The 26,805-nt window shown below is 38.2% G+C and overlaps 1 protein-coding gene across 2 annotated transcripts; it reads right to left on the bottom strand.

Moving 5' to 3' along the window:
• Positions 1-1,093: 1,093 nt before the first annotated feature.
• Positions 1,094-25,680, bottom strand: matn1 (matrilin 1). Of its 2 annotated transcripts, NM_001099740.2 has the most exons (8): positions 24,526-24,666; positions 17,117-17,463; positions 13,110-13,332; positions 10,095-10,223; positions 7,532-7,936; positions 5,980-6,132; positions 4,051-4,131; positions 1,094-1,671 (listed from the first exon to the last, which is right to left on the bottom strand). In NM_001099740.2, the coding sequence occupies exons 1-8, from the start codon at positions 24,605-24,607 to the stop codon at positions 1,622-1,624; spliced, it is 1,470 nt and encodes a 489-aa protein (NP_001093210.1). In that variant the 5' UTR covers positions 24,608-24,666; the 3' UTR covers positions 1,094-1,621. The 2 variants fall into 2 exon arrangements, with proteins under 2 accessions (NP_001093210.1, XP_021323706.1); XM_021468031.3 differs by lacking the exon at positions 10,095-10,223 and having other exon boundaries at positions 24,526-25,680.
• Positions 25,681-26,805: the final 1,125 nt, after the last annotated feature.

The raw sequence follows: 26,805 nt of genomic DNA, 5'->3' as shown, positions 1-26,805 counted from the left end.
AATATGTAGTATAAATATCATCACTAGTTATTTCCAGAATTGAGAAATAAGTCTAGTGGAAACTGCCCCATGTTGCAATCGTCCCCACCTTCCCCTATATGTAAATCTACACAATGTCAAGTGTATTTTTCTTACCACTTTAGCAGATTTGTCAAACATAGCCACCTCTTATTTTGAACAGTTTCTTACAAAACAAGACAATAGTTTATCAGAATGCCAGATCTTTTCTGGGAAAGCAGTAGTAAAAATTTTCCTGTTTTTATAATCAGTTTCCACTACATTTAAATCACAATAATATTAAAGAAAATGTATGCTAATTTGGGTTGTGTTGCAATTTTAGCATAGTCAAGCTAGATTTTCAAACATGATTTTTAACCAGCCAATTAATTAGATTCGATCAACTAGGAAGCATGGTATTGTATATCAGTTTGTTCATTTTTACCATACATAAAGTAGACTAAACAACAAAAACAGCACAAACTGTACTTAAAATAGTAGAAAATATGATTCATATAGTACATTCATTCATTTTCCTTCAGCTTACTCCCATATTTATAAGGGGTCGCCACTGCGGAATGAACCGCCAACTATTCTGGCATTAGTTTTATGCAGCGCATACCCTTCCAGCCGCAACCCAGCCCTGGGAAATACGCATATACACTCACATTCACACACTACGGCCAATTTTGTTTACCTAATCCACCTATAGTGCATGTGTTTGGACTGTGGGGGAACCCAGAGCACCCGGAGGACACTCTGAGGGACTCAAACTAGCAACCTTCTTGCTGTGAGGCGACAGCGCTATCCACTATGCCACCGTGCTGCACATTTGGTACATTTCTGAAGTAAAAACAATAACAACTCGACAAGGAAAAACATCAAGCATTTCAGCTATACCTTTCATTAATGCTAATGTTATATAACTACACCCGCAATACACACACACACACACACACTCCTCAAACTATACATCCTTCTGAACCTGGGGCTCCTACTAACTCTGAACAGTTTCTCTTATGTAAGCCCTGTATTGAAGTGAGCCTAATGCACAGCTGTTCAGCACACACACAAAGAAGGACACCACAAACAAAGACACAGACACAAAACGAGACTTTATTGAATCATCACAAGCCGTATGGTTAGCATTTGTATAGTCGGTGTATGTTTACCCGTGTGTGTGTGTGTTTGTGGCATGTCTGCGTATGTGTGGATAATCAAGCATTCCCGCATTTATTTCAAGTCCAATCTTTATATTAAATTACCATCATATATATACTTCATATAAAAGAATATTTCAGGGGCAACACGCGGTTTCTTCAGTTAATTTACACACCACGTCCCCATAAAGAAGACCTTATTGTCCAGCTTGTGTGTGAAGACGGTGGATATGGGTGGATTTATGTACTCAACGCACACAGGGTTTTGTTATGAGGGATGACTGGTTGAGAATCGACACCTTCAGCTTTTTTCAGTGCTCCATCCCTATGGACAATAGCGATGAAGGCAGAGAAGCAGAAAGAGATGCAATGGAGAAGACAGACTTAAGAGGTCACAGGAGGCGTTTGGGTTTTTACAAGTATTGAAAAGAATGGCAGTGTAAGGATTAGATGTTGCCGCCATCTCAAACGATCTTGTTCTCCAGGGCAGCGATCCTCTTCGTCACAGCTTCCAGTGATGCTTAGGTCAAGGAAATAATGCAATGGTTTCATCCTCACTAGCTGTGCATATTTAATTCATGCATTCATTCATTTTCTTTTTGGCTTAGTCCCTTATTTTTTTCAGGGGTTACCACAGCAGAATAAACCACCAACTTATCCAGCATATGTTTTCAGCAGCAGATGCCTTTCCAGCTAGGGCGAAGCAGTGGAGCAGTGCTGTCGCCTCACAGCAAGAAGGTCGCTGGGTCGTTGGTTCGAGCCTCGGCTCAGTTGGCATTTCTGTGTGGAGTTTGCATGTTCTCTTTCCGTTCGCGTGTGTTTCCTCCGGCTGCTCCGGTTTCCCCCACAGTCCAAAGACATGTGGTACAGGTGAATTGGGTAGGCTAAATTGTCCGTAGTGTATGAGTGTGTGTACGTGTGGATGTTTCCCAGAGATGGGTTGCGGCTGGAAGGGCATCCGCTGGGTAAAAACTTGCTGGATAAGTTGGCGGTTCATTCCGCTGTGGTGACCCCGAATTAATAAAGGGCTGACAAGAATGACTGAATGCCTTTCCAGCTGCAACCCATCCCTGGGAAACATCCATACACACTCACTCACACTCATACACTACAGACAATTTAGCCTACCCAATAAACCTGTACCGCATGTCTTTGGGCTCTGGGGGAAACCGGAGCACCCGGAGGAAATGGGGGTCCAACCTGGTACTAGTAAGGTGTACCTAATAAAGTGGCCGGTGAGTGTATATACACAGTGTCTCATAAACAGTAAATAAATGTAATGCACAGATTGCGCTGTTATTCCCATACCAAATTTTCTCATTCAGATTTTTGTAGTATAATAAGCAGTCATATTTTTGTAAGATATATTATTGCTTGGTTTTTTTGAAACACTGGGTGTGTATGTAATGTACATAATTATCATGGTATTTGCGTTTCATAGTATTTATAAATATTTATTCGCAAATCAGTTTTTGGATTTACAAATAAATAACTGAAACGCAAATTCATCTCTTTAAAAGGCAAAACACACCTCAAAAAAGTTGAGAGATGATATAATAAGTAAATAATATACTTATACACACTGTACTCACAATGAAGTTCTTGTTCATTCTTCACTAAGAGGTAAAAAAGAAGTTCGAAATAATTTGTTCAGTTCAAGGGACTAAAACGGGAAAGACTTCTAAGTCAAAGAGGGTGGGGCCCTGTAATGGAAATTCATTTTTAGATGACCTTTATATATTGGAAACTTGTTTAAGGTGTGTTCTCCATATGTTCACCATAAAACCTATGTGTACATTTTTATACATAACTATATTTCTCTAGGTGCATGCTTATGTGATTATCCTAAGAATTTCCCTTATCTGACTATGTGGGGGTGAACATTTCTTTTCTCTGGGTACGCATCACTGGAATTTATGGTCTATACATCACTGAAAGGTATGGTTGCTTAAGAAGGATGTGTGGTTGTTATGAGCATATCCCACGAACGGCAGAAGACGCCTGACGTAAATGCAGATGAGGCCTTATTGAGAGTTGACCTCGTAAGCAGTACAAACTAGATAAAACGGTGAACACACTTTGCTTTAGTACCTCACTCTGCAGAAACTGTTGTTGCTGTATGATTGTGATCTTCTTTATAAAGAATAAAACTTTGAAAAGACATCCCGGGTAAGACTTTGTTTCTTGACCACTGAGAGAGCCTCCTAAGAGAAAATAGCCACTACAGGCCCCATATAGCCACACCTACCAATTACATCATCGCTACAAACCAATTATATCTCAGAGGTGTTTACAAACCAGGCTTAAGCGAGCTCTTTTGAATTGCCTACACTTCAGAACTTCATTCTGGCCTGATTTTGTTCATAGTGAATTCCCACCAGTTCTACAGTTTTGCTTTTAGCATAAAAGTAGTTCAGTGCATATTTTCAACATGGCAGCTGTGCAAATGAGCATGAACACTGCAAAAAATGCTTTTCTTACTTAGATTGTTTGTTTCGTTTCTAGTCCAAGTAATTAAAAATTCCTAAATCAGGAAGCATTATCTAGACAAGCAAAACATATTGTCTTGTTTTGAGAAATAATATGCCAATATTAAGTGAGTTTTTCCTTAAAACAAGAAAAATAATCTGCCAGTGGGGTGAGCAAAATAATCTTACGTCAAAACAAAAAACAAGATTATTTTGCTTACCTCATTGGCAGATTATTTTGCTTGTTTTAAGGAAAAACTCAATTAATATTGGCATATTATTTCTCAAAACAAGGCAATATGTTTTGCTTGTCTAGAAAATGCTTCTTTATATAAGAAAATGTAGATATTTAGACTAGAAACAAGACAAAAAATCTAAGCAAGAAAAGCATTTTTGCAGTAAAGGCTCTATTTAAAAAAGGATATATTTCTTTGTTAACGCCTGTAGTGCTTCCTCCACCTTTTTCTGGAACTTGGTAATGGAATTACATTCACAGGGATCTTCCTCTGCAAAAAACAAGACCACACAAAGTTAACTGAGGAAATACTACACAGCAAATTCATTGGTGTTAAATTTCGAGTGTTATGGTAATTCAGAGTACACTGCAAAAAATGCTTTGCTTACTTAGATTTTTTGTCTTGTTCCTAGTCCAAATATCTAAAAATTCCTAAATCAAGAAGAATTTTCTAGACAAGCAAAACATATTGTCTTGTTTTTAAGAAATAATATGCCGATATTAAGTGACTTTTTCTTAAAACAAGCAAAATAATCTGCCAATGGCGTAAGCAAAATAATCTTATCACAAATCGAAAAAACAAGATTATTTTGCTCACCCCATTGGCAGATTATTTTGCTCGATTTAAGGAAAAATTATTATATATTAATAATATTATTTCTTAAAACAAGAGAATATGTTTTGCTTGTCTAGAAAATGCTTCTTAATTTAAGAACGCTTAGATATTTGGACTAGAAACAAGACAAAAAATCTAAGTAAGAAAAGCATGTTTTTGCATTGTAAAGTGTTAAAATTCTAGAGTTAGATAAAGATAAAATAACCCTCTCAGTGTTAGAAGCTGATTAGCCTCCTTGTCATACAGTGTTACATGTATCTAACGCTAATATAGTGTTGACTACAACATCCAAGAATTTATGCGCAAAAAGCCTGTAGGATTTTTTCAGGCATTTTTTTTTTCCCACAAGGAGCAAGCAAAAATTCTGGTGTTAAATATACAGTGTGATTTTTTTTTATTGGTGTTGTTCAGTGTTAAACCTGGAGTACATTTCAATCAACCTATGTGAAAAAGCATATATTTTAGAGGATTTTTTTTTTTCAGTGTTAAACTTTTAACCCATAATCCAGTGTATGTCCCACTAGTGAAGGTGGAAGTCCAGTTTTTTTGCTCAAGCAGGTTCTTTTGGACAAACAGTGATCAAACCAGTATGTTTTGAGTATGTCACGATGATATATTATAAGATATAATAAATTAATTCTCATCAGAAGCAGTATTTGCACTCATTAACTTATATACACATGAACTCTGTGAGTAATGTACAAATTTAATATATTGACATTTTAAAGCGTATAACACTTCAGTTTGACATAAGAATAAACTCTTACTGTGTTAAAATGAACTCTGTGAGTAATGTACAAATTTCACCCTTTAGAAAGTATTATTTTAACTCCAAAATGGAGGGAGTCATATGTACACCCAAAGAGTGTTAAGTTAAACTCAAATTGAGTTAAAAGTACACTGATTTTTTGCTGTGATGAGATGAAGCAGCTGGTGAGTAGAGTTACTTAAAATGTTTGTATATAGACATTTGACATCCAAATTATTATATATACGTTAGATTAAAATATCTCACAAAAAAAGTATAAATTTTCATCTTTATTTTGTTCTTACTAGCTATGTTACAATAAAACTAAAGAAAATAAAGCTGTCTTAAAACTGCTTCTTTTGGTTAAAATATGAGAAGAAATGGTTTGTGACTGTTTTGAATTGTTTTCCTTAAACATTAACCGAATGGTTGATAAAATGCTGCCGATATTAAACAAGATATATTTTTGTTTTTGTGCAGTGTTGAAAATTTGACCTAAGAGTGTTAACATGTGACACTGATGGTGTTCATATGATCTTTTGTGGTGTTAATATTTTACACTATAAGAGTTTGCTAATTAACACTCTCTGAGTGTTGATAATGTCAACTCTTTCAAAAGTGTTATTTTAACACTTCTATAGTGGGTCCCATATAAACACTGGGGGAGTGTTAATTTTAACTCTAAGGTAGATAAATCTACTATCTAAAACTTGCAGTGTAGTTTTAATGGTCATCTTTTTTGTGGTTGCATTTACCTTGACAAACGTTGATTTGCAGCTTCTTGGCAATTTGGTTCATGGTTTTGAAGTCAGCCGTGTAGAAGTAATGGTCAGCGATCGGTTCAGAGGCGATCTCTCTCAGCTCATCCTCAACTGCATTGCCGACTCCCACAGCATACATTTTAAAGCCTAAAACATACCAAAATGCACTGTAAAAATAACATTTCAAGAGTTCCCACTTAGACATGCTTAGCATTTATAGCAGGTTTGGCATGCTGTCCCGGGAGAGAACCCTGAGCTTGGAGATATTTGAGCTCAGGGCTCCTGCCTTGTCAATAAGCATATCAGGGGATCCGAAATCAGGTAGGTCTCAATAGCTCCCCCTTTAGAAAGGGGAGGAAAAGGAGGAGATGGGGTGAAAGGGGGGATTCTTCCAAAACGAAGATAGAGCAATAAGGAGAAAGTGATCCATTTATAGTGAGCAAGAATCACTCTGATTGGATTATTACTGATTACGGATGAGTGGCCAGCAGTGCTCAATCATATCACGTGCTCCTCTCGAAATTAGTTTATGAAACTTCACTTAAACACATTGCAATGCATTTGGGATTTTTTTTTTAAAGTTATCTTCATTATTTTTAGGAACTTTTTAACATGTGCTAAAGAAAACGAAAGAAAAGATACAAAATGATCAAATAAAAAAATAATAGAAATTGCCATTACAAGTATATAAATAAATAAATAAATGCATGTGCTGTACATACACATACAATATAGTCCCAGTGACTGATTTTTGTACAATTGTTTCTAAGAGTGTATACTTTCATTTTTCTAATCCCAAATAATGAGACAATTGTTGCAATCAGTGTTTAAAAGGAGAGCTCTCTGTATTTTTCCAATAGTTTTAGGGTGCTTTCACACCTACACTTTTGTTTCGGAATGTGTCTCGATTGCCCAGTTAGCGCGGTTCGTTTGGCATATGTGAACAGGGCAATCGCGCTCTGTTCCGCGCCAAAGTAATCGCTCCGAGATCGCTTGAATGAGGTGGTCTCGGCTCGATTAAAACGAACCCTGGAGCGGTTCGATTGCAGTGAGAAAGCGATCCGATCCGAGCGCGGTTATATCACAGTGTTTTATGGATATGTAATAGGCTAACGGCTATATGAAGAGAGAATTATGAGTAGGGCGGGAAAATTCGCGAGTCTCCGGATGCCCGCAATCGAGTGATGATCTCCCGGTAATCTTGCGTCTCCCTCCCAGTCCTCAAATAGGCATCGTCGCGCACCCTTCTCAGCCCTCCCCACTGCGTCTCTCCTCAGACACGTCGCACCCACACCCTGTCAATCACCACCAAACCACCACCTCTCCTGACAGCTTAGCAGGACGCTGCAAAATAAACCCTGACACTGACCAATGTGAGGAGAGTTTACTCGCACGTGACTTGTTTTAGCTCTTTTGGTCCGTTTAGAAACTTTGCAGTGTGAAAGCGAACCGCTCCAAGAGCAAAGAGCAACAATGTAACAATTGTAATCTGTCTTGGAACAACTGAATCGATTCACAGGTGTGAAAGCACCCTTAGTTTTCTAACCTAGCGCCTTGGCTTTCTTGGCGGCATCTCCGATGTAGTCCTGCGACCTGCCGTCTGTGAAGACAATACCGACTTTCGGCACTCCTGGTCTGGCGCCCTGGTTAGGACCGAAGCTGTTGTCCACCAGGAAACTGAGGGCATGTCCTGTCATGGTTCCCCTCTCCATGTAGTCCATCCTTTTCACAGCTTCTTTCAGGGATCGTTTGCTGTTGTGGCGTCCCAGTGGGAACTCCTGCTTCACAGTGCTGGAGTACTGCACCAGTCCCACGTGGGTGTTGGTTTCTGACACGTCCAGTTTGTCGATAATCAGGTTGATCCATTTCTTTACCAGCTCGAAGTTCTCGGGTCTCACACTCTTGGAGCCGTCGATCAGGAAGACCACATCTGTGGCTGCATTACTGCAAGCTGAGAGATGAGAAACAGAAGGTGCTAATGGTGACTCCATACTGGGGCCCCGGGACCCCCAGGGGTCCACCAAAAATATAGGACAGAAATATTTGACAAAAAAAGTGCTTTTAAATGTGCATTTTATTCAAGGTTTGACGAAACAGCCATTAGCGTGTTGTTTTATCACCGCTCTGCCAGTAAGAGTGGTTGAGCTCAAGCGCATCAAATATGAAGCATCTTAAAAGGGGCGGTGCATGTCAGACACTAGAGAGCATTTGAGCATTCAAGTTTATTTAACTTAGTACTAAGTTTGTTGAACTGAATAATTTAAGTATAGTCTACAAAACCGGCAAGTTAAATAAACTTAAATATGCAAGTTTTGGGAGACTCTATTCCCCAATTAAATTGAGGCAACGAGTTTACTCAATTAATTTAGTTCAGTCAACTTATTATATTATGATACATTTTACGTTATGTTCAGTCAAATTTACTTAATTGTTTAAGTAAAGACAACAATAGGGTTTGCAGTGTATGAAAGTCAATGGTTACCAAATTATATTTTGTTAATCAGAAAAAGAAACTAATAAAGGTTTGGACCCACTTGCAGTTGGACTTGTGGAGCTGTGCATCGATGGTTTTGCTCTTCAGTGTTTGGACTTTCAGCAGTGAAAATTACACCACACTGAAATGAACTGAACTGAACTTCAACTCTGAAAACTGGACTGACAAAGTTTCAATTTCAATCTACTAGAACTTCTATGCTTTGACACAATCTACATTGTAAAAGCGATCTAGAAATAAAGATTAATTGAATTGGAGTTGAGTAAATTGTAAGTAAATTATTTATTTTTGTGGGAACTATCCCTTTAATCTGAAACTGTGGTGTTTGGTGATTTATACAACTAAAAAGTCAAGAATATTAACTTTTTTAACTTTGAGAATTCCAAAAAAACGTCCAGGCAAGGCCAAAATAATACCCATGGCTTCTGAAAAAAAACACACTGAGGTTTTATGAGGTGAAACGATTGGTTTGTGCAATATGAGGCCCTGGTAATAATGTTGTAAATAATGTAGAGTTTCTTGCACAGGTTTCACTTTATAAGACCTCAGTGTATCATTCAGAGCCACGTGTATTCATTTTGTTTTACCTGTGTATGTATTTTTTGACTTAAAATATTTGGGGGGTTTTTTTACCCTCAAAATGCAAGAAGACAATGACTTTATATGATAATGTCATTAAATGAATCACCAAGGACCTATCTTTCAGCTAAACATCTTCAATGTTCTACTGGAAAACAACCTCAAGGTGACTAAAAGTGATTGCGTGCTTACTAGTGTCGCTTATACAAGACAAAATGACCAAGACAAGTCTGATTCATCAGAAGATTCTTGTAAATAGCTATATTAGCCATAATCTGCAATGTGGAAGTTAGCTCTTTTCTGCAATTGTTTTAGGATCCAGTTGCCTATGGGAGAAGTGAATATGAATAACAAGCAGCCATAAAACATATGCACTATAGGTTAGTTGAATTAACTAAATTGGCCGTTGTGTATGTGTATGAATGAGTATGTATATATATTGGAAGGGCATCTGCTGTGTAAAACATACGCTGGATAAGTTGGCGGTTCATTTCGATGTGGCGACCCCTGAGGAATAAAGCGGCTAAGCTGAAGGAAAATGAATAAAGTTTGCAATATCAGGCAGCACCGTGGCTCAGTGGTTAGCACTGTCACCTCACAGCAAGAAGGCTACTGGTTTGAGTCCCAGCTGGGTCAGTTGGCATTTCTATGTGGAGTTTGCATATTCTCCCCATGACTCTGGACTTTCCCCCACAGTCCAAAGACAAGCGCTATAGGTGAATTGAATGAACTAAATTGAATATAGTGTATGAGTGTGTGTGAATGAGTGTGTATGGGTGTTTCCCATTACTGGGTTGCAGCTGGCATTGCATCCACTGTGTAAAACATATGCTGGAATAGTTGCCAGTTCATTCTGCTGTGGCGACCTCTGATAAATATATAAGGTTGGAAGTATTTGGTGTAAAATATAACACAGATACGATTAATAAGGTAATTAAAAAATGACTCATTTCAAGGTCAAATATTAGCCCATAAATATTATTTTCTGACTCTATCAAATCTTTTTCTCACTTACCCAACATTATCATGTACTCACCTGAGCATGATCGGCTGTCATTCATGAGTGTAAAGCCCTCTCTGCAGGCGCACTTGAAAGATCCGGGTGTGCTGATGCAAATGTGCTCACAGTCATGATCACCAGTCGCGCATAGGTCCGACACAACCGCTACCATGAATGTAACACACACACCGGGTGGGGGGGGGGAAGGAAGGGTTAGCGAGGACAGAATTACTATGTGAAGTGGGAACTTAAGAAAATCAATGCGTTTTAGCAGCCTGCTGCACTCAAATGAACAGCAAATCTTTAAAACGCACTGAAACATGTCAGAGATCCAGGCGCCCGAGGCTAGTAAACGTCAGTAGTCTCAGGCGGCTGTTGCTCCGATGCAGACTTTCTACCGCATTGGTTCTCAACCTTTTAAGCTGCAAAATGATTTAGTAAACAAACAAATGTCATATATCTTAAAGCTGAGAACCACTGCACTGCATTAGCGGTTTCCATTCACCAATTTGTATGCGCTTTTTGGAATATCGCATTAGAATGCTTTATAGAAATGACGAGCTGTGCATGAATTTTAAAACTGTGCATAAAAATTTTTGCTGAGTAGGATAAACTTTTTATCCAAAAATAATTTAAAATGTTGTTTTGGTCTAGGGCTGGGGATTATTTTCCATATTGAATGATAACGATATATATTCTCAAAGTTGTTAATGGCTCCAGATTTAAAGGAGTGCTCTGACAATGACTGAAGTCACAAAGATTAGAGGGTCCATTAATTGGCATAATATTTTTGGCCTATTAATTTGTCGGTGGGGGAAAATTTTGTGTATCTCCAATCACGTGCGCCGCTTGGGAGGGAAAAGTGAAGATGATTCTAAGGGCCCACACAGTTTTGGGGCCCCCAGAGAGATTCTCAGGGGCCTAAACGCCAATCAAACCCCCTCCCCATCCACCCCCCCATCTTCATTTTCATCTGTGAAAATAGTTCGGAGCTTATCAATTGTGCTGACAAAAATTTTATTGTGATTTGATATAATATCATATATCGGCACTGCCCTATTTTCTTCTATCTAAAATTACTCAGCTAAAGTCTGTCATCACAGTGGTTCAGTATTTGCATTACAAATCTATTATTGCGACCAGAACTGTCTTAAGTCATTGGCTCTATTTTAGCAGTCTAGGTAGGCACGTAAACTAAATCGCATGGCGCAAAAGCATTAAGGGCGTGTCCAAATCCACTTTTGTTATTTTAAGGATGGAAAAATGCACTTTGCGCCCTGGTGCATGGTTTAGCAAGGTTGTGCTTAAGCTGCTGTCACACTAGAGTTTGAGCTTGGCATGATTAGGCATTTAAAAAAGTGAGCGATTGGGCCATATTTTAAATTTCTGTTCAGAGAGGTCATGTTTTAATCCTCGATTGGTCTTACTCAGTCACGTAATGCGATTTCAGAGTTCACCAAGCTTAAACTTTCCAATGCAGTGAACTGCGAAACTTGTCGCACAAGCTTGCGTTTCCGTTCTGACGCATTCGCATACATATCAGTGGAAGTCTATGGGAAGAAAAGTGCAGTGTGAACGTGGCTTTATTCTCTTAATGAGTTATGGCTGTGATTTGAGCACAACCTGCATTAAATTTAAGAGTCAGTTGTGTCGAGCCATGGTACATTTGCAATTTACATGCAGACTTCATAAGTGTAAAAACTTAATGCTTCACTAAGGAGAAAACAGTTACACAGACCATCTGCAGCGCGAGGATAAAGAACGAGCCTCCTCCATTAAGCCTCTTTACTTTCTCTTTAATTCACTTTTACTCTTTACTCCTTTACTTTCATGTATCAGGAAACGGTGTTGTACTCACTCCACTGAAGACATCCATTACCCTACAGATTTTATTTCCTTTGTTAATCTCAAAGATTTGTTTTAAAACTGTTTCTAAATTCAGTTCTAATTTTTAGCGAACGATTAAAGGGACGATTAAAAGAGAGTGGTCAACAAACTGAGTTATATCCAAACCCATGTCCTATACTAATGCCCCATATGGTGATGCAGAGGTCTCCAAAACCCAACAGGAGGACAAAACTAAACTTGTTTTTAATAACACATATATGCAAAATAAATATAAATATGCAAATATGCAATGATAATAACATTATACAAATGCAAATTGTAAAAAAAGCCACTTGGAGGTAGTAGTTTTTATATTTATGTAGACAATAATAATTTTGGTAGCATTTTAATTGTTTCAAATGTAAAGATATTTGTGCATTTCTGTACATCCTGTGTGTATTAAGCAATGTTTGGACCCATATAGGCGCATAACTAATACACTCTGCGGTGTACTTTTGACCAGATTTCAGTTGGTCAATGGTTCAGTCTATTTCCGTTCTTCAAAATAGCAACATGCAAACAATGCGCCTTAACACACCTCCTTTTCAGACCAGCACACCAATGAGTCCACAATGTGGCACAGATGGATTTGGTATTTAAACAATGTAGCACAAAACGTGAAAATTTGGTTTGCGCTGGTCTGAAAAAAGCAACAAATCACGCCAACACGTCTTGCGCTATTGCGCCAGTTGTATTATAGGGCCCATTGTGTTTCGTCATCTGAGGCGCAAGCAAATTATTAAATAAGAAAAAAAAAAACACAGTGGCTTCTCTTACAGCAGCAAACTCTATTTGTTTTTTATATCTGGTGCCAGTTGATCAAGAAGTGACAATTTTTTGAATGGATGCATATGTTGCTTTATTTGCAAATATTTTATGCGATATTCCAGTTTTGTGCATATGTTGACATCTTTGGATTGGAAACATAGCTATTGACTACACTACAGTCACATCAGTGTTTATACATGCTTTTACTTCCTCCCCCGGAAACCCGAGTGCAGTGGAGCATCAAGCACTGGGTGGAGATCCACGTCTGGAGGTGAGATTAATCAAAACATGCCCTATCTACAGTATCCTCATGCCCACTATTGTACTGTAAATCAACTATTAATACCGGCGGCCATGTTGAGGATCAGTCATGGGTCCTCTATTGTTCACACTTACCACAAAAGGCCTCCTGGAACTTCTTGGTGAGCTTCTCGATGAGGCTGTAGCTCTCCACGTAGTCTACGTGATCCTCCAGGGGCTCGCTGGCCATCTGCCTGAGGGTGGTCATGTCAACGCGGCCCACTCCGATGGCAAATATCTCAATGCCGGCCTCCCGCGCTCTCGCTGCAATGTCACGGATGTTGTCCTGCGGTCTGCCGTCTGTCACAATGATGGCCACCTGCACATATTTGCTAATGTCATTGTTTTACATGAATTAAAAGCTGCAGATTTGCTCACATAAGAGTACATTGTGGAAAATGAAAATGTTATAAAAAACTCAAGCACTGAATTCTCCAAGCACTTGTAAGTTCCTTTGTAAAACTAGCACTTCATTCTGGTGCACCAATCAGGGGGAGTTTAGAGTAGTCACTGCTGAAAATGAACCAGTCAGAGGCATTCAGATTAGTCACTGCTGAAAACACACCAATCAGGGGAGTTTAGTGTAGTCACTGTTAAAAAAGCACCAATCAGGGGAGTTTAGTGTAGTCACTATTGAAAACGCACCAATCAGGGCAGTTTAGAGTAGTCACTGTTGAAAGTGAACCATTCAGGGGAGTTTAGAGTAGTAACTGTTAAAAAAGCACCAATCAGGGGAGTTTAGTGTAGTCACTATTGAAAACGCACCAATCAGGGGAGTTTAGAGTAGTCACTATTGAAAATGCACCAATCAGGGGAGTTTAGTGTAGTCACTATTCAAAACGCACCAATCAGGGGAGTTTAGTGTAGTCACTATTGAAAATGCACCAATCAGGGGAGTTTAGAGTAGTCACTAATGAAAACACACCAATCAGGGGAGTTTAGTGTAGTCACTGTTAAAAAAGCACCAATCAGGGGAGTTTAGTGTAGTCACTATTGAAAACGCACCAATCAGGGCAGTTTAGAGTAGTCACTGTTGAAAGTGAACCATTCAGGGGAGTTTAGAGTAGTAACTGTTAAAAAAGCACCAATCAGGGGAGTTTAGTGTAGTCACTATTGAAAACGCACCAATCAGGGGAGTTTAGAGTAGTCACTATTGAAAATGCACCAATCAGGGGAGTTTAGTGTAGTCACTATTCAAAACGCACCAATCAGGGGAGTTTAGTGTAGTCACTATTGAAAATGCACCAATCAGGGGAGTTTAGAGTAGTCACTATTCAAAACGCACCAATCAGGGGAGTTTAGTGTAGTCACTATTGAAAATGCACCAATCAGGGGAGTTTAGTGTAGTCACTATTGAAAACGCACCAATCAGGGGAGTTTAGTGTAGTCACTATTGAAAACGCACCAATCAGGGCAGTTTAGAGTAGTCACTGAATAAAGTGAACCATTCAGGGGAGTTTAGAGTAGTAACTGTTAAAAAAGCACCAATCAGGGGAGTTTAGTGTAGTCACTATTGAAAACGCACCAATCAGGGGAGTTTAGAGTAGTCACTGTTGAAAGTGAACCATTCAGGGGAGTTTAGAGTAGTAACTATTAAAAACGCACCAATCAGAGGGGTTTAGAGTGGTCACTGCTAAAAATGAACCTATCAGATGCATTTAGAATAGTCACAGCTTAAAATTCACCATCGAGTGAATTTTAGATGCTGATGAAAACACGTCAGAGACGTTTAGAATTGTCACTGCTAAAAATGAACCAATCAATGGTGTCTAAATTAGGTGCAGTTGAAAACGCACCAATCGGATGGTAGTCACTGCTAAACGCCCCAATCAGGGGAGTTTAAATAAGTCACTGTTGAAAATGAACCAAACAGGGGAGTTTAGTGTAGTCGCTGCTAAAATTGCATTAATTAGGGGAATTTAGAGTAGTCACTGCTGAAAACCCATCAATGGAGAACCCATCAAGGGAGTATAGAGTAGTCACTGCTGTAAATGCAGCAATGAGGAGGGGAGTTAGAGTAGTTACTGCTAAAAACGCACCAATCAGGGAAATTTAGAGTAGTCACTAATGAAAGTAAATCAATCAGGGGAGTTTAGAGAAGTCACTGTTGAGATGCACCAGTTAAGGGCGGGGGGTGGTTTAGAGTAATCACTGCTAAAAACGCACCAATCAGGAAAGTTTAGTCACTGTTGAAGGTGAACCAATCAAGGAAGTTTAGAGTAGTCACTTCTGAAAACGCACCAATCAGAGGAGTTTAAAGTTGTCACTGCTGATAACGCACCAATCAGGGGAGTTTAGAGTTGTCAATGGTGAAAATGTACCAATCTGATGCATTCAGATTAGTCACTGCCGAAAACGCACCAATCAGGTGGAGTTTAGAGTAGTCACTGCTAAAAACAAACCAATCAGATGTTTTTAGATTAATTTCAGCTGAAAATTCACTAATCAGAGATTTTTAGATGCCGCTAAAAAGGCACCAATCAGAGATGGTGAGAAGAATTGCTGCTAAAAATGAACTACTCAGTGGTGTTTAGATTAGATGCCGATCAGAGGTGTTTAAAGAAGTAGAATTTAGATTAATTTCCAATGAAAATGCACCAATCAAAGCAAATATTCGATTTTATGAATAAAAAAACACTCAGATCCTGATTAGATAAAGTTTTACCCACACTCTAAAAAATAACCCAAGAGGTCTGTTACCACTACATAGTTTAACACATATTTGTAAATTAAAAGTTTTAACCTAATCAACAATTTATTATTTATCATTTTTAAATTGCCATAATATGTTTCTTATGTTTTCACAGCAGGAAAATATTGATAATTACATCAACAAAAAAATGTGGCTAATTTATGGGTAAATATGTCTGTCAATCAGTTTGAAACTAAACTTATAGCAACCCAAAGAAATTGGTTTGAATGCTCAATTTTTCCACACAAATGGAGTTCTGAATTTCAAAGCTCCTGCCCTACTGAACAAGCAAGAAGCAAGCCCGGACAAGTTTTAGGCAGACTTTTTGGCACAAAAGACATTTTAAGGTGAGCGTTTTGCTTCATTTCTAATGAATTTTCTCCATTCCACAGCTACTCCTGGTAAATACAGCTGATGTAAGCAGTGTTTTTTGACTCAAAAATGTTTTTTCTGGCTTTACAAGAATGCACAAGAATTTAAGGAGGACCTTGAAAGGCAAATGATGACAATTGCCATTGTTGGTGATCAGTTTACTTTGCAATTGAGTCACAAGACGAAAAACCATCATGGTTGAGGGCATGAGAATCCTAAATGGAATGGATATCTCAAGGAGCTCTGCTCTGCTGCTGGGCATAATATATGCTCTGAATCTAAGCTAAGGAACTTAAATTTACTTGTGAATTTTCTTGATGGACTAAAGCCCAGTGTAAAAGTAAAAAGTTTTGCTCTTTATGTTGAACTTTGTTGTTTGTATTTTTAAGTCCACACACTGATGTTTTTGTTATTCTTCATACTGTTAATATGGAACAGTACACGCTTTTGTTTTGTAAAATACTGAAAAACGTTTTAAAATTACTGAAACATTACTGGAAAACAAAAATGTTATTGAATATATTTCTTGCAAGCAACTAAATAAACAGTAAATTTGTAAACATACAAAAAAAATTCAACATTTTCAACTAAATTTATTTGAGGTTAAAAATGTGAAAATGTGAATGTATAATTATGGTAATTAAGTTTATAACACTGATTTATTTTAATTCTTAATTTAAAAATAGTTGAAACAACTGATGTTTTTTAGTTTATGTTATGTAAATATGCATCTGATTGAAGAGGAAAATGTCATTAGGCTAACATAATACAATTTGTTGTCTGAACTTCACTTTGTTAGATGTTGTCGTAACTTGAATATATTGATGCAAACTGCTGCGTTATTTGTTTTGTTTGGAGTAAACAATATTTTTTAGAGTGCAGTATACATAAACATACAGTATACCATTTTCCCCTATAGTTTTGGTACAGTCTCGTTTACAGTTAGGATTTCTCCAATGTGGATAATGTAACAGCAATGAGGCTTAAAGCTGTTAATGATGCTAATATGTGGGTTTTATGGGATTGTCCTGACTCTGACCTTGCTGATGTCAGGGGATTTGCGTCCTCCCTCGGCTTCGCTGAAGGCCACATTCATTGCAAATTGGATAGCGAGTCCAGTCATGGTGCCAGTGGACAGCGGCTCAATCTTGGACACGGCCTTGACCAGCGCAGCCTTGGTTTTGTGGGATTTCAGAGAGACTTCGTTCTTCACTCTGCTGGCGTAGTTCACCACACCCACACGAGTGGCGTCCGGCCCGACGCTCAAACCATCGATCACTTTGGCCAGGAAGACTTTAACCTGCTCGAACTCAGAGGGCCGGACGCTTCGAGAGCTGTCGACGATGAACACCACATCAGTGGGCTTGGTGTTACACAGACCTGCAGCTGGAAACAGGGAAACAAGAGCATTCCTGTCAACGCATGTACTGTACTAATGACATGTTACCTGCCAGGCACAGTTACTGTAGGAAAAACAACAAACACGGCACATTTTCAGATTCTATTCAAGGAGATAAAATGATGTGTGCAAACCTTTTTAAACCTCTTCACAAAAGAAGATATTTTGAAGAAGGGTGGAATCTGGTAGCCATTAACTTCCTGAGGGAGGATGGATATATTTATTTATTTACGTTTGTTTGTTTGTTTGTTTGTTTGTTTGTTTGTTTGTTTGTTTTGTTTTTGTTTGTTTGTTTTGTTTTGTTTTGTATGTTTGTTTTGTTTTTGTTTGTTTGTTTGTTTGTTTGTTTTTGTTTGTTTTGTTTTGTTTGTGTTTGTTTGTTTGTTTGTTTGTTTGTTTGTTTGTTTTTATGTCTATGGTTGGCAGACAGGTTTCCAACATTATTAACAGTATGTGACCCTGGATCACAAAGCCAGTCATAAGTTTCTAGTAAGTTCTCATTTCTGAAAATTAATCATAAATAAGCCTTTATCGATGTATGGGTTTGTTAGGACAAGATGTCCAAATACATTTCTTAGCATAAACTGCATGGTGGTGCAGTGGGTGGCATGCTCGCTTTACAGCAAGAAGGTCGCTGGTTCGAGCCTCAGCTAGATCAGTTGGCGTTTCTCTGTGGAGTTTGCATGTTCTCCCTGTGTTGGTGTGGGTTCCCTCTGGGTGCTCCAGTTTCCCCCACAAGTCCATGCTGTATAGGTGACTTGGGTAAGCTAAATTGTGTGTATGAATGAGTGTGTGTGAATGTTTCCCAGTGATGGGTTGCAGCTGAAAGGGCATCCGCTGTATATGCTGGATAATAACATATGCTGGATAAGTTGGTGGTTCATTCCGCTGTGGTGACCCCAGATTAATAAAGTGACTAAGACGAAAATACAATATATGAATGAATAATGTACAATTTATATAATTCACAAACTTTCTTCATAGACTAAAATTAACATTCATAATCCATACAATAATTTTTTGGGCTTTTGTCAAACATCTAACATATACACTCACCGGCCACTTTAATAGGTACACCTGTCCACATGTTCGTTAATGCAAATCTCTAATCAGCCAATCACATGGCAGAAATTCAATGCAGTTAGGCGTGTAGACATGGTCAAGATGATTTGCTGCAGTTCAAACCGAGTATCAGAATGAGGAAGAAAGGGGATTTGAGTGACTTTGAACGTGGCATGGTTGTCGTTGCTAGATGGGCTGGTCTGAGTATTTCAGAAACTGCTGATCTACTGGGATTTTCACGAACAACCATCTCTAGGGCTTACAGAGAATGGACTGAAAAAGAGGAAATATCCAGTGAGCGGCAGTTCTGTGGGCACAAATGCCTTGTTGATGTCAGAGGTCAGTGGAGAATGGCCAGACTGGTTCCAGCTGATAGAAAGTCAACAGTAACTCAAATAAGCACTTGTTACAACTGAGATCTGCAAAAGTGCATCTCTGAACACACAACACATCCAACCTTGAGGCAGATGAGCTACAGCATCAGAAGACCACATAGGGTGCCACTCCTGTCAGCTAAGAACAGGAAACTGAGGATACAATTTACACAGGCTCACCAATAGAAAATTGGAAAAACCTTGCCTGGTCTGATGAGTCTCGATTTCTGCTGCAACATTTAGATGGTAGGGTCAGAATTAGGCATAAACAACATGAAAGCATGGATCCATCCTGCCGTGTTTTAAAGGCACAGCCTACCTGAGTATTGTTGCTGATGATGTCCATAATATTATGACCACAGTGTACCCATCTTCTGATGGCTATTTCCAGCAGGCGAATCATCTCAGACTGGTCTCTTAAACATGACAATGAGTTCACTGTACTTAAAAGGCCTCCACAGTCACCAGAGCTCAATCCAATAGAGCACTTTAAGATGTGGTGAAATGAGAGAATCACATCATGGATGTGCAAACGACAAATCTGCAGTAACTGGATCTGCGTGATGCTATCATGTTAATATGAACAAAAATCTCTGAGGAATATTTCCAGCACCTTGTTGAATCTATGCCATGAAGGATTAAGGCAGTTCTGAAGGCAAAAGCGTAACCTGTACTAGTAAGGTGCAGGGGCGGACTGGCCATCTGGCAATTCTGGCAAATGCCAGAAGGGCCGGACCAATTTTTAAATGTGGGCCGGTCAGTTTTTTTTTTAATATGTATTGTTTTTAAGTGCAGACAGCTTTAATCTCTTGCTAGATGTGATATTATGATGATGATAAAAAATAAATAAAAAATGTTAAGCATTTGGCGCAATCGGCAACTGCCGCCTGGTTTCAAGTTGGGCCGACCCAATCCAAGGTTACCCTGACATAATTAAAATCTGGCAAAAATGTCATATTATTTCACTATCTTTACACCAAAATAAATAGTGAATGTGCGTGTCCGTGGGTGGGGCTGTGTCGGTGTGGAAATGTGGGCTGGTGTGGCAACAGTGCCAGGGCTAAATTTTTGTCCCAGTCCGTCCCTGGTAAGGTGTACCTAATAAAGTGGCCGTTGAGTGGGGGGGGGGGTGTTGAGTAATCATTGCTGAAAATGAACCAATTTAATCATGAATCTATATATATTTAAATATACAATATAAATTTTGTGCTTCAGGGTCAAGTAGTTTCCTTTGTGTTAAAAGAAAAATGAGTAAATGATAAATGATAAAAGTTTCATTTTTGTGTGAACAATTCTCTTTAATAATGGCAAAATTGTCTCATTTAAAATTATGACAGTTCCCTGTTTACACACTTAGAATTATTTTATGCTACATGTTGCATTTATTTGATTAAAACTACAGTAAAAAAGATGGAAACAGTAAAATATTTGTATAAACAAAACTGTTCTACTGTAATATACTGAATTTTTACATGTGTTTTCCCCTCAGTGATGAATAGCTGAATTATTAGCCTCATTACTACAATATATTCAGTTTCCCAAGAAAGCGTGTGTCCCATCTGCTCAAGAAATATTCATTCATTCATTTTCCTCCAGCTTAGTCTGTATTTCAGAGGTCAACACAGTGGAATGAACCGCCAACTACTCCAGCAAATACCCTTCCAGCTGCAACTCAGTACTGGGAAACACCCATACACACTCATACACTATGGCCAATTTAGTCTATTCAATTCACCTATACGATATGTGTTTGGACAGTGGGGGAAACCGGAGCACCCGGAGGAAACCCACGCCAACACGGGGAGAACATGCAAACTTCACACAGAAATGCCAACTGGCCCAGATGGGGGTCGAACCAGCGACCTTCCTGCTGTGAGGTGACATTTGCTAACCATTAAGCCACTGTATGTATTTATTATTGAACAAATTGTAAGTGAAGGAAAGAATGTGAGAGTGAAAAGCCAGACAGTCTGCAGGTTCAATAAATGTACAGTGCTGGTCTTTCTCATAATAACTCCCATTGATTATACATTCAGCCTCAGGTATGCACACACACACCCACACACACACACACACACACACACAGGCGCGCACAGTAAAGGGCCTCTTTGTGTACATATGTAGTGAAATCTGAAACCTTAAAAACACATTTTCCTAGAGGACATACAAGTCACGTACAACCACTGGAAACATGAGCCTAATTGCCCACTTTAAACATCTCTCAGTTTTAAACACCTACATCCGAAATCACATACTTAAACACTACAGAAATTGTAAGTGAACAACAGTAAGTGAGAAAATACCTGTGTCTGAATTCAGTAAATATCAGAATGGAGACTGTGGTATATACAAATTACATTCATTTTTTTTCGGCTTAGTTTATTCATCAGGGGTCGCCACGGCGGAATGAACCAACAACTTATCCAGCATATGTTTTACACAGCGGATGCCCTTCCAGCTGCAACCCAACACTGGGAAACACCCATACGGACAACTTAGCTTATTCAATTCACCTCTAGCGCATGTCTTTGCTGGAGAAACTGGAGAATCCAGGTGCCGCTGTGACGCCCTATACAGATTACATTCATTCCATATTGATATTTACATCTCTACTCAGTGGTGGAGTATTAAAGGGATAGTTCACCCCAAAATGGAAATGTATTCACCCTCATGTTTCTTTTTTTACTGTTTACATAAAAGAAGATATTTTGAAGCATGTTGGAAACTACTAGCCATTGAATTCCTTTCTAGAAAAAAATACAATATGAGTCAATTGGTTTCTATCATTCTTCAAAATATCTTCTATATAAAAATAATTTTGTTCTGATAGAGGGGAAGTAAGTAATGACAGCATTTCCACTTTCTTTTTAATTACTCAATCAAAATAAGTCTTCGTCAGAGTATTACATTTTGAATATTCATTTATTCATTAATTTTCCTTCGGCTTAGTGCCTTATTTATTAGGGGTCGCCACAGTAAAATAAACCGCCAACTTATCCAGAATATATTTTATGCAGCGGATGCCCTTCTAGCTGCAACCCATGTACTGGGAAACACCCAGTCATTCACACTCATTCACTAGGGCCAATTTAGTTTATCCAATTCCCCTACAGCACATGTGTTTGGACTCGAACCTTTTTGCTGTGTAAGTACTAACCACTGAGCCACTGTGTCACCCTCAACACAAACATATTTAACCAATTGGACTGATGGACATCATAAAGGGACAGATCACCCCCCAAAAATCTAAATTTGGTTTTAATTTGTTTCTTTTTTCCATTAAACACAAAAGAAGATACTTTGAAGAATGCTGAAAGCTTTTTTTTTCCTAGAATGAAATTTATTTTCTACCACACTGCAAAAAAAAAAAAAAAAAGCTTTTCTTACTTAAAGAGTTTGTCTTGTTTCTAGTCCAAATATTAAAAAAAAATCTGAAGTCAAGAAGCATTTTTTAGACAATTCAGAAATAATCAGTCAAAATTACAGGAGTTTTAAAAAAAGCTGAATATGCTAACCAATGACTAAAGCAAAATAATTTTAATTCAAACCAAAAACAAGATTATTTTATTTATCTTACTGGCAGATTGTTTACCTTGTTCGAAGGAATAAAACTCACTTCATTTCTGAAAAGCTTTATAAAAATAAAAATAAATCAGTATTTAGATATTTGGACCAGAAGCAAGACAAAACTCTGAGTAAGTAAAGCTTTTTTTGCAGTGCAAGTTTCAACATTCTTTAAAATACATTAATCAGACTTCAATGGAGGAAAAAAAAAAAAACTGATGTAAAACCACTCAGAGAAATGCTGAATTATTGGGTAAAATATGGACTAACCCAAAAACATTGGTTCTAATAATTTAACTGAAGGATGATTCTCAGTGATGGGTTGCAGCTGGGAGGGCATCCGCTGCGTAAAACATATGCTGGATATGTTGGCGGTTCATTCCACTGTGGCGACCCCAGATTAGTAAAGGGACTAAGCAGAAAAGAAACTGAATAAATAAATTCAACTGAAAAAAATAACCCCACAGTTGGGTTAGTCCCTATTAAACCCAGAATTGATTCGAAATCACCTAGCATTTTTTAGTGTGTGCATTTTCATTTTTGGTTGAACTGTATTCTATAAACACTGTAAAAAATAAAATCTGTTATTTTACTTTTTTTTCCGGCAGCTAGGGTGCCTGAAAAAAAAAAGTAAAGAAATTGCCGGTAAATTACAGGCATTTACAGTAAAATAACAAAAGGTAAACTACAGACATTCACCGGAAATATCTGTAATTTAAACTCTGTTATTTTCAAGTAAATGTCTGTAATTTAACGCTCATTATTTTACGTTTTTTTCCAGCACTCTAGCTGCCAGATAATGTAAAATAACAGATTTTTTTTTTACAGTGTAAGGGTATTTTCCATTGTCATAGCAACCATAATAAAACCCAACAGTCAACTTTATCAAATGAAATGAGTGTAGTTAACTTAAAATTGACTGAAAGTTAATTCTCCTCATTTGAAAAGAGTTTTGAACTCAGTGTTGAAGATAATGAGTTAATAAAATTCTTCATTACTTCGACTTAAATGGAGTAAGTTCACAGTACTCATATAGATTAGTTTTTATTTCAAATGGTTTGTAGCAATCAGTTTCCTCAAGTGGTTTGAGTTACCTTAACTTATTAGGTTTTACAGCACTCAATTAGTTTGAGTTCTCTTCATTTATTGGCCTTTACTGTGCTCAAATTGCTCAGTTTACTCAAATGGATTAAGTTCACAGTACTTTCTACCTGCCAACACTCCCGTTTTTCTTGGGAGTCTCCAATATTTCAGACCTATCTCCCGCCACCCTCCCATTTTGTTATCTCACCCAGAAAACTCCTGTTTTCAACCATTACCCCCCCACCTCCACTCTGTGAAACCCCTGGTCGCCAACACTGGTATACGATCCGATCACAGCGGCCGCACGAAACATGCTTCATAGTACAGTTACTAACACCGCAGTACACAATACCTGGTTCTCATTATAGACACCTCACCCCTAACCCTAACCCCCCCCAGTTTCCCGGATTTTCAGGGACAAATGTTTGCAGGTATGCAGTACTCATTAGGATTAGCTCTTGAACTTAAATGGTTTGTTGCAATTGGTTTCCTCAAACAGTTTGAGTTACCTTAACTTTTGGGGTTTTACAGCGTACTGTAAAAAAAATCTGTTAAGTAAAAGTTTCAGAAAATTACAGTTTCCGTAATTTGTGATTCACAAGCGTTTATATTTACAGTTGTGAATTGCATTATGGGATGTTGATCTAATAATATACAGAGAAATAAGTCTGTAAAATGACAGAAAATGTACTGGAAGTTTATTACAATGCTCGTGTACCATAATTCACAACTTAACCCAGACAATATATCACTTTACACTATAAAAAATGTTCATAAATTAACTTTTTCAAAGGTTAAAAGTTGCTGGAAGAAAGATCAAAATCCCAAAATGCAAGTCAAATGCATAAATAAACAGGGAAAATTAAAAACACGAATCACAAAACACAAAAAACCCTGCTAATTTACAGACATTACTTACAGTCCATTGCTAAAAGTCCTCCACTAACGGATGTGTGAATGTCTTACCCATAGCAGCAGCCTGTCTCAGATCCACAGTGGCTTGAGCTCCCAAGATGCATAGCAGCATCACAAACCCCGGCAATGTCATACTGTAGCGCGGCGTGAGTCCCAATGACCTGCTCCAAAACCAGAGACAGACTGATTCACAGAGAGAGAGACGTGCAGGTTATCAACACACACACACTTCACATTTACAGATACACACTTACAGACGCCGCCCTCCAATCCATCAGCTTTTTTAGGGGGGGTGGAGGAGGAAAATGTCGATACCTGCTCCGAAAGAGTTTTTGGGTAGGAAAGACAAACACACCTTGATCTGTGTGTATGTGTTTGTATAAGGGAAGTCGGGTTCATTTGGAGCCCTAGGAGGGGTCTCTATAACTTGGGGTCGGAGTCAAATAAACATCGAGATGAATCTGTCTTTTCTGGGCACTTTTCCTCTCGAATTAATCTCACACACGCAGGAATTTATGCACAGGAATTATGTGGGAAGCCTGCGACACAGACGGCCCCTGTTCGGACTGTGTTTTTCTACTATATGCACCGTGGAGTGTGTGTGATGTGAGTATGAACATGTAGGCCTGTGTCTGACTTTGAAATGGTGCGCAGGATAGGAGTTGATCGACTTGAGCGTGAGATGAGGGTTCTGGAAAGGTTTGTGTTAGAGGACACGAGCTCCGTTTTCAGCTGTAGGTTAAAGGATTTGTGGATTATTGATTGGTACTGTTAGAGACGCACCAGTGGAACGGCTACTACTATTTATCAGCAAACTTTAACTCAAAAACAACTTATAATATGAATATTAAAATGATGTGGGCGACACGGTGAGTAGCACGAAGAGCAAGAAGGCCGCTCAGCTGACCAGTTGGCATTTCTGTGTGGAGTTTGCATTTTCTCCCCGTGTTGGGTTTCCTCCGGGTGCTCCAGTTTCCCCCACAATCTAAAGACATGTGGTATAGGTGAATTGACTAAACTAAATTGGCCATAATGTATGAATGTGTGTGAATGAGAGTGTGTATGGGTGGTTCAGCGGCTGGAAGGGCATCTGCTGTGTAAAACATATGCTGGATAAGTTGGCGGTTCATTCCGCCGTGGCAACCCCAGATTAATAAAGAGACTAAGCCAAAAAAAATGAATGAATGGATGAATATTAAAAAAGATCAATTCTATCTCTATTTGTACAACATGATCCCGCAGTCTCCTAGAAAATAGTTTCAACAGTCTCTTTTCAATCATTTAGAAAATAATAATAATAATAATATTAAAATAGCTCTTGATTTATTGAAGTGGAAAGTACAGAGAATAGTAGCATATAGTAGTGTATTTATATATAAAAGTTAAGACAATATTTTTATGTTACTTTAAAGGGCACCTTTGATGAAAATCATCTTGTGTAAGCTGTTTGGACAGAAATGTGTGTAGGTATCCGCTTGTTAAGTGGTGATGTATGTAATACTGTTTCCGGGTCCAAGCCGCCATTCATTTGAGTGGAGAAATCATTCGTTTATGATCACGTTTTATTTATTAAAGTTAATTTTATATAAAATCATAGTGTACACAACAATCTCTGGGCTTGCTGCATAACAAATACCAAAAATTTAACAATTTATAATAAAATGAATCACTTTCTGGCCATCGGATATTAGGCATGGACATATATATTGCAATCGTGATTTTCGAAAGCATTAAATCGTTTTGTAAACGTTTATTATTACCATTTCATGAGTCTCCCCATTTAGTTGAATAGAGCACTTGGACCCGGAAGCCGATTCGCGTGACGTCACACTTAACAAGCGGATAGTGTGTCCACAGTCATATTGGAGTGATATAAACATGATAATCTTTTTTTTTTTTTTTTTCCCGACGCTAAAATAGGATCCAAATTCCAGTGATTATGAGGCTGGTCACAACATGATGTAGGAGTGCGGTTTCCCCGCCCACCAAGTTGATTGACAGGTGCCATGTTTAAATAATAACATTTATCCACGTCCACAGAACATGTATTTGCAAATAAACTAAGATTAAAATATCTGTTCTGACTCTCTGTGTTTTTATAAGTTTTATAAGATTAAAACATTTTTAAAACAGAGCATGTTTGTAATAAAGGCAGTAAAATCTTAACCGATATAATCACCACTGCCGGATGGTGTCAGTAAACGCAAATATGTGTGTTTGTGTGTGTACTGTAAACAGCAATTGTGTGAGACTCATCATTTCAGAAAGGCTTGAATAAACTTCACTACAAATAGATCAAATAAACTGACGTGGTATTTTTGACTAATGAGC

The sequence above is a fragment of the Danio rerio genome, chromosome 19 (genome assembly GCF_049306965.1).
Source record: "Danio rerio strain Tuebingen ecotype United States chromosome 19, GRCz12tu, whole genome shotgun sequence".
Taxonomy (NCBI): Eukaryota; Metazoa; Chordata; class Actinopteri; order Cypriniformes; family Danionidae; genus Danio; species Danio rerio.
This window is presented reverse-complemented; position numbering and strand designations above follow the sequence as displayed.

What these genes read in the sequence shown, in the direction of transcription:
- matn1 (NM_001099740.2), bottom strand. Translation starts at nt 24,607, where the DNA reads ATGACATTGCCGGGGTTTGTGATGCTGCTATGCATCTTGGGAGCTCAA. An exon ending in GAGACAGGCTGCTGCTATGG is followed by an intron (nt 17,464 to 24,525) that starts GTAAGACATTCA and finishes CCCTGTTTCCAG; the next exon opens with CTGCAGGTCTGTGTAACACC. An exon ending in AATCCCCTGACATCAGCAAG is followed by an intron (nt 13,333 to 17,116) that starts GTCAGAGTCAGG and finishes AAATATGTGCAG; the next exon opens with GTGGCCATCATTGTGACAGA.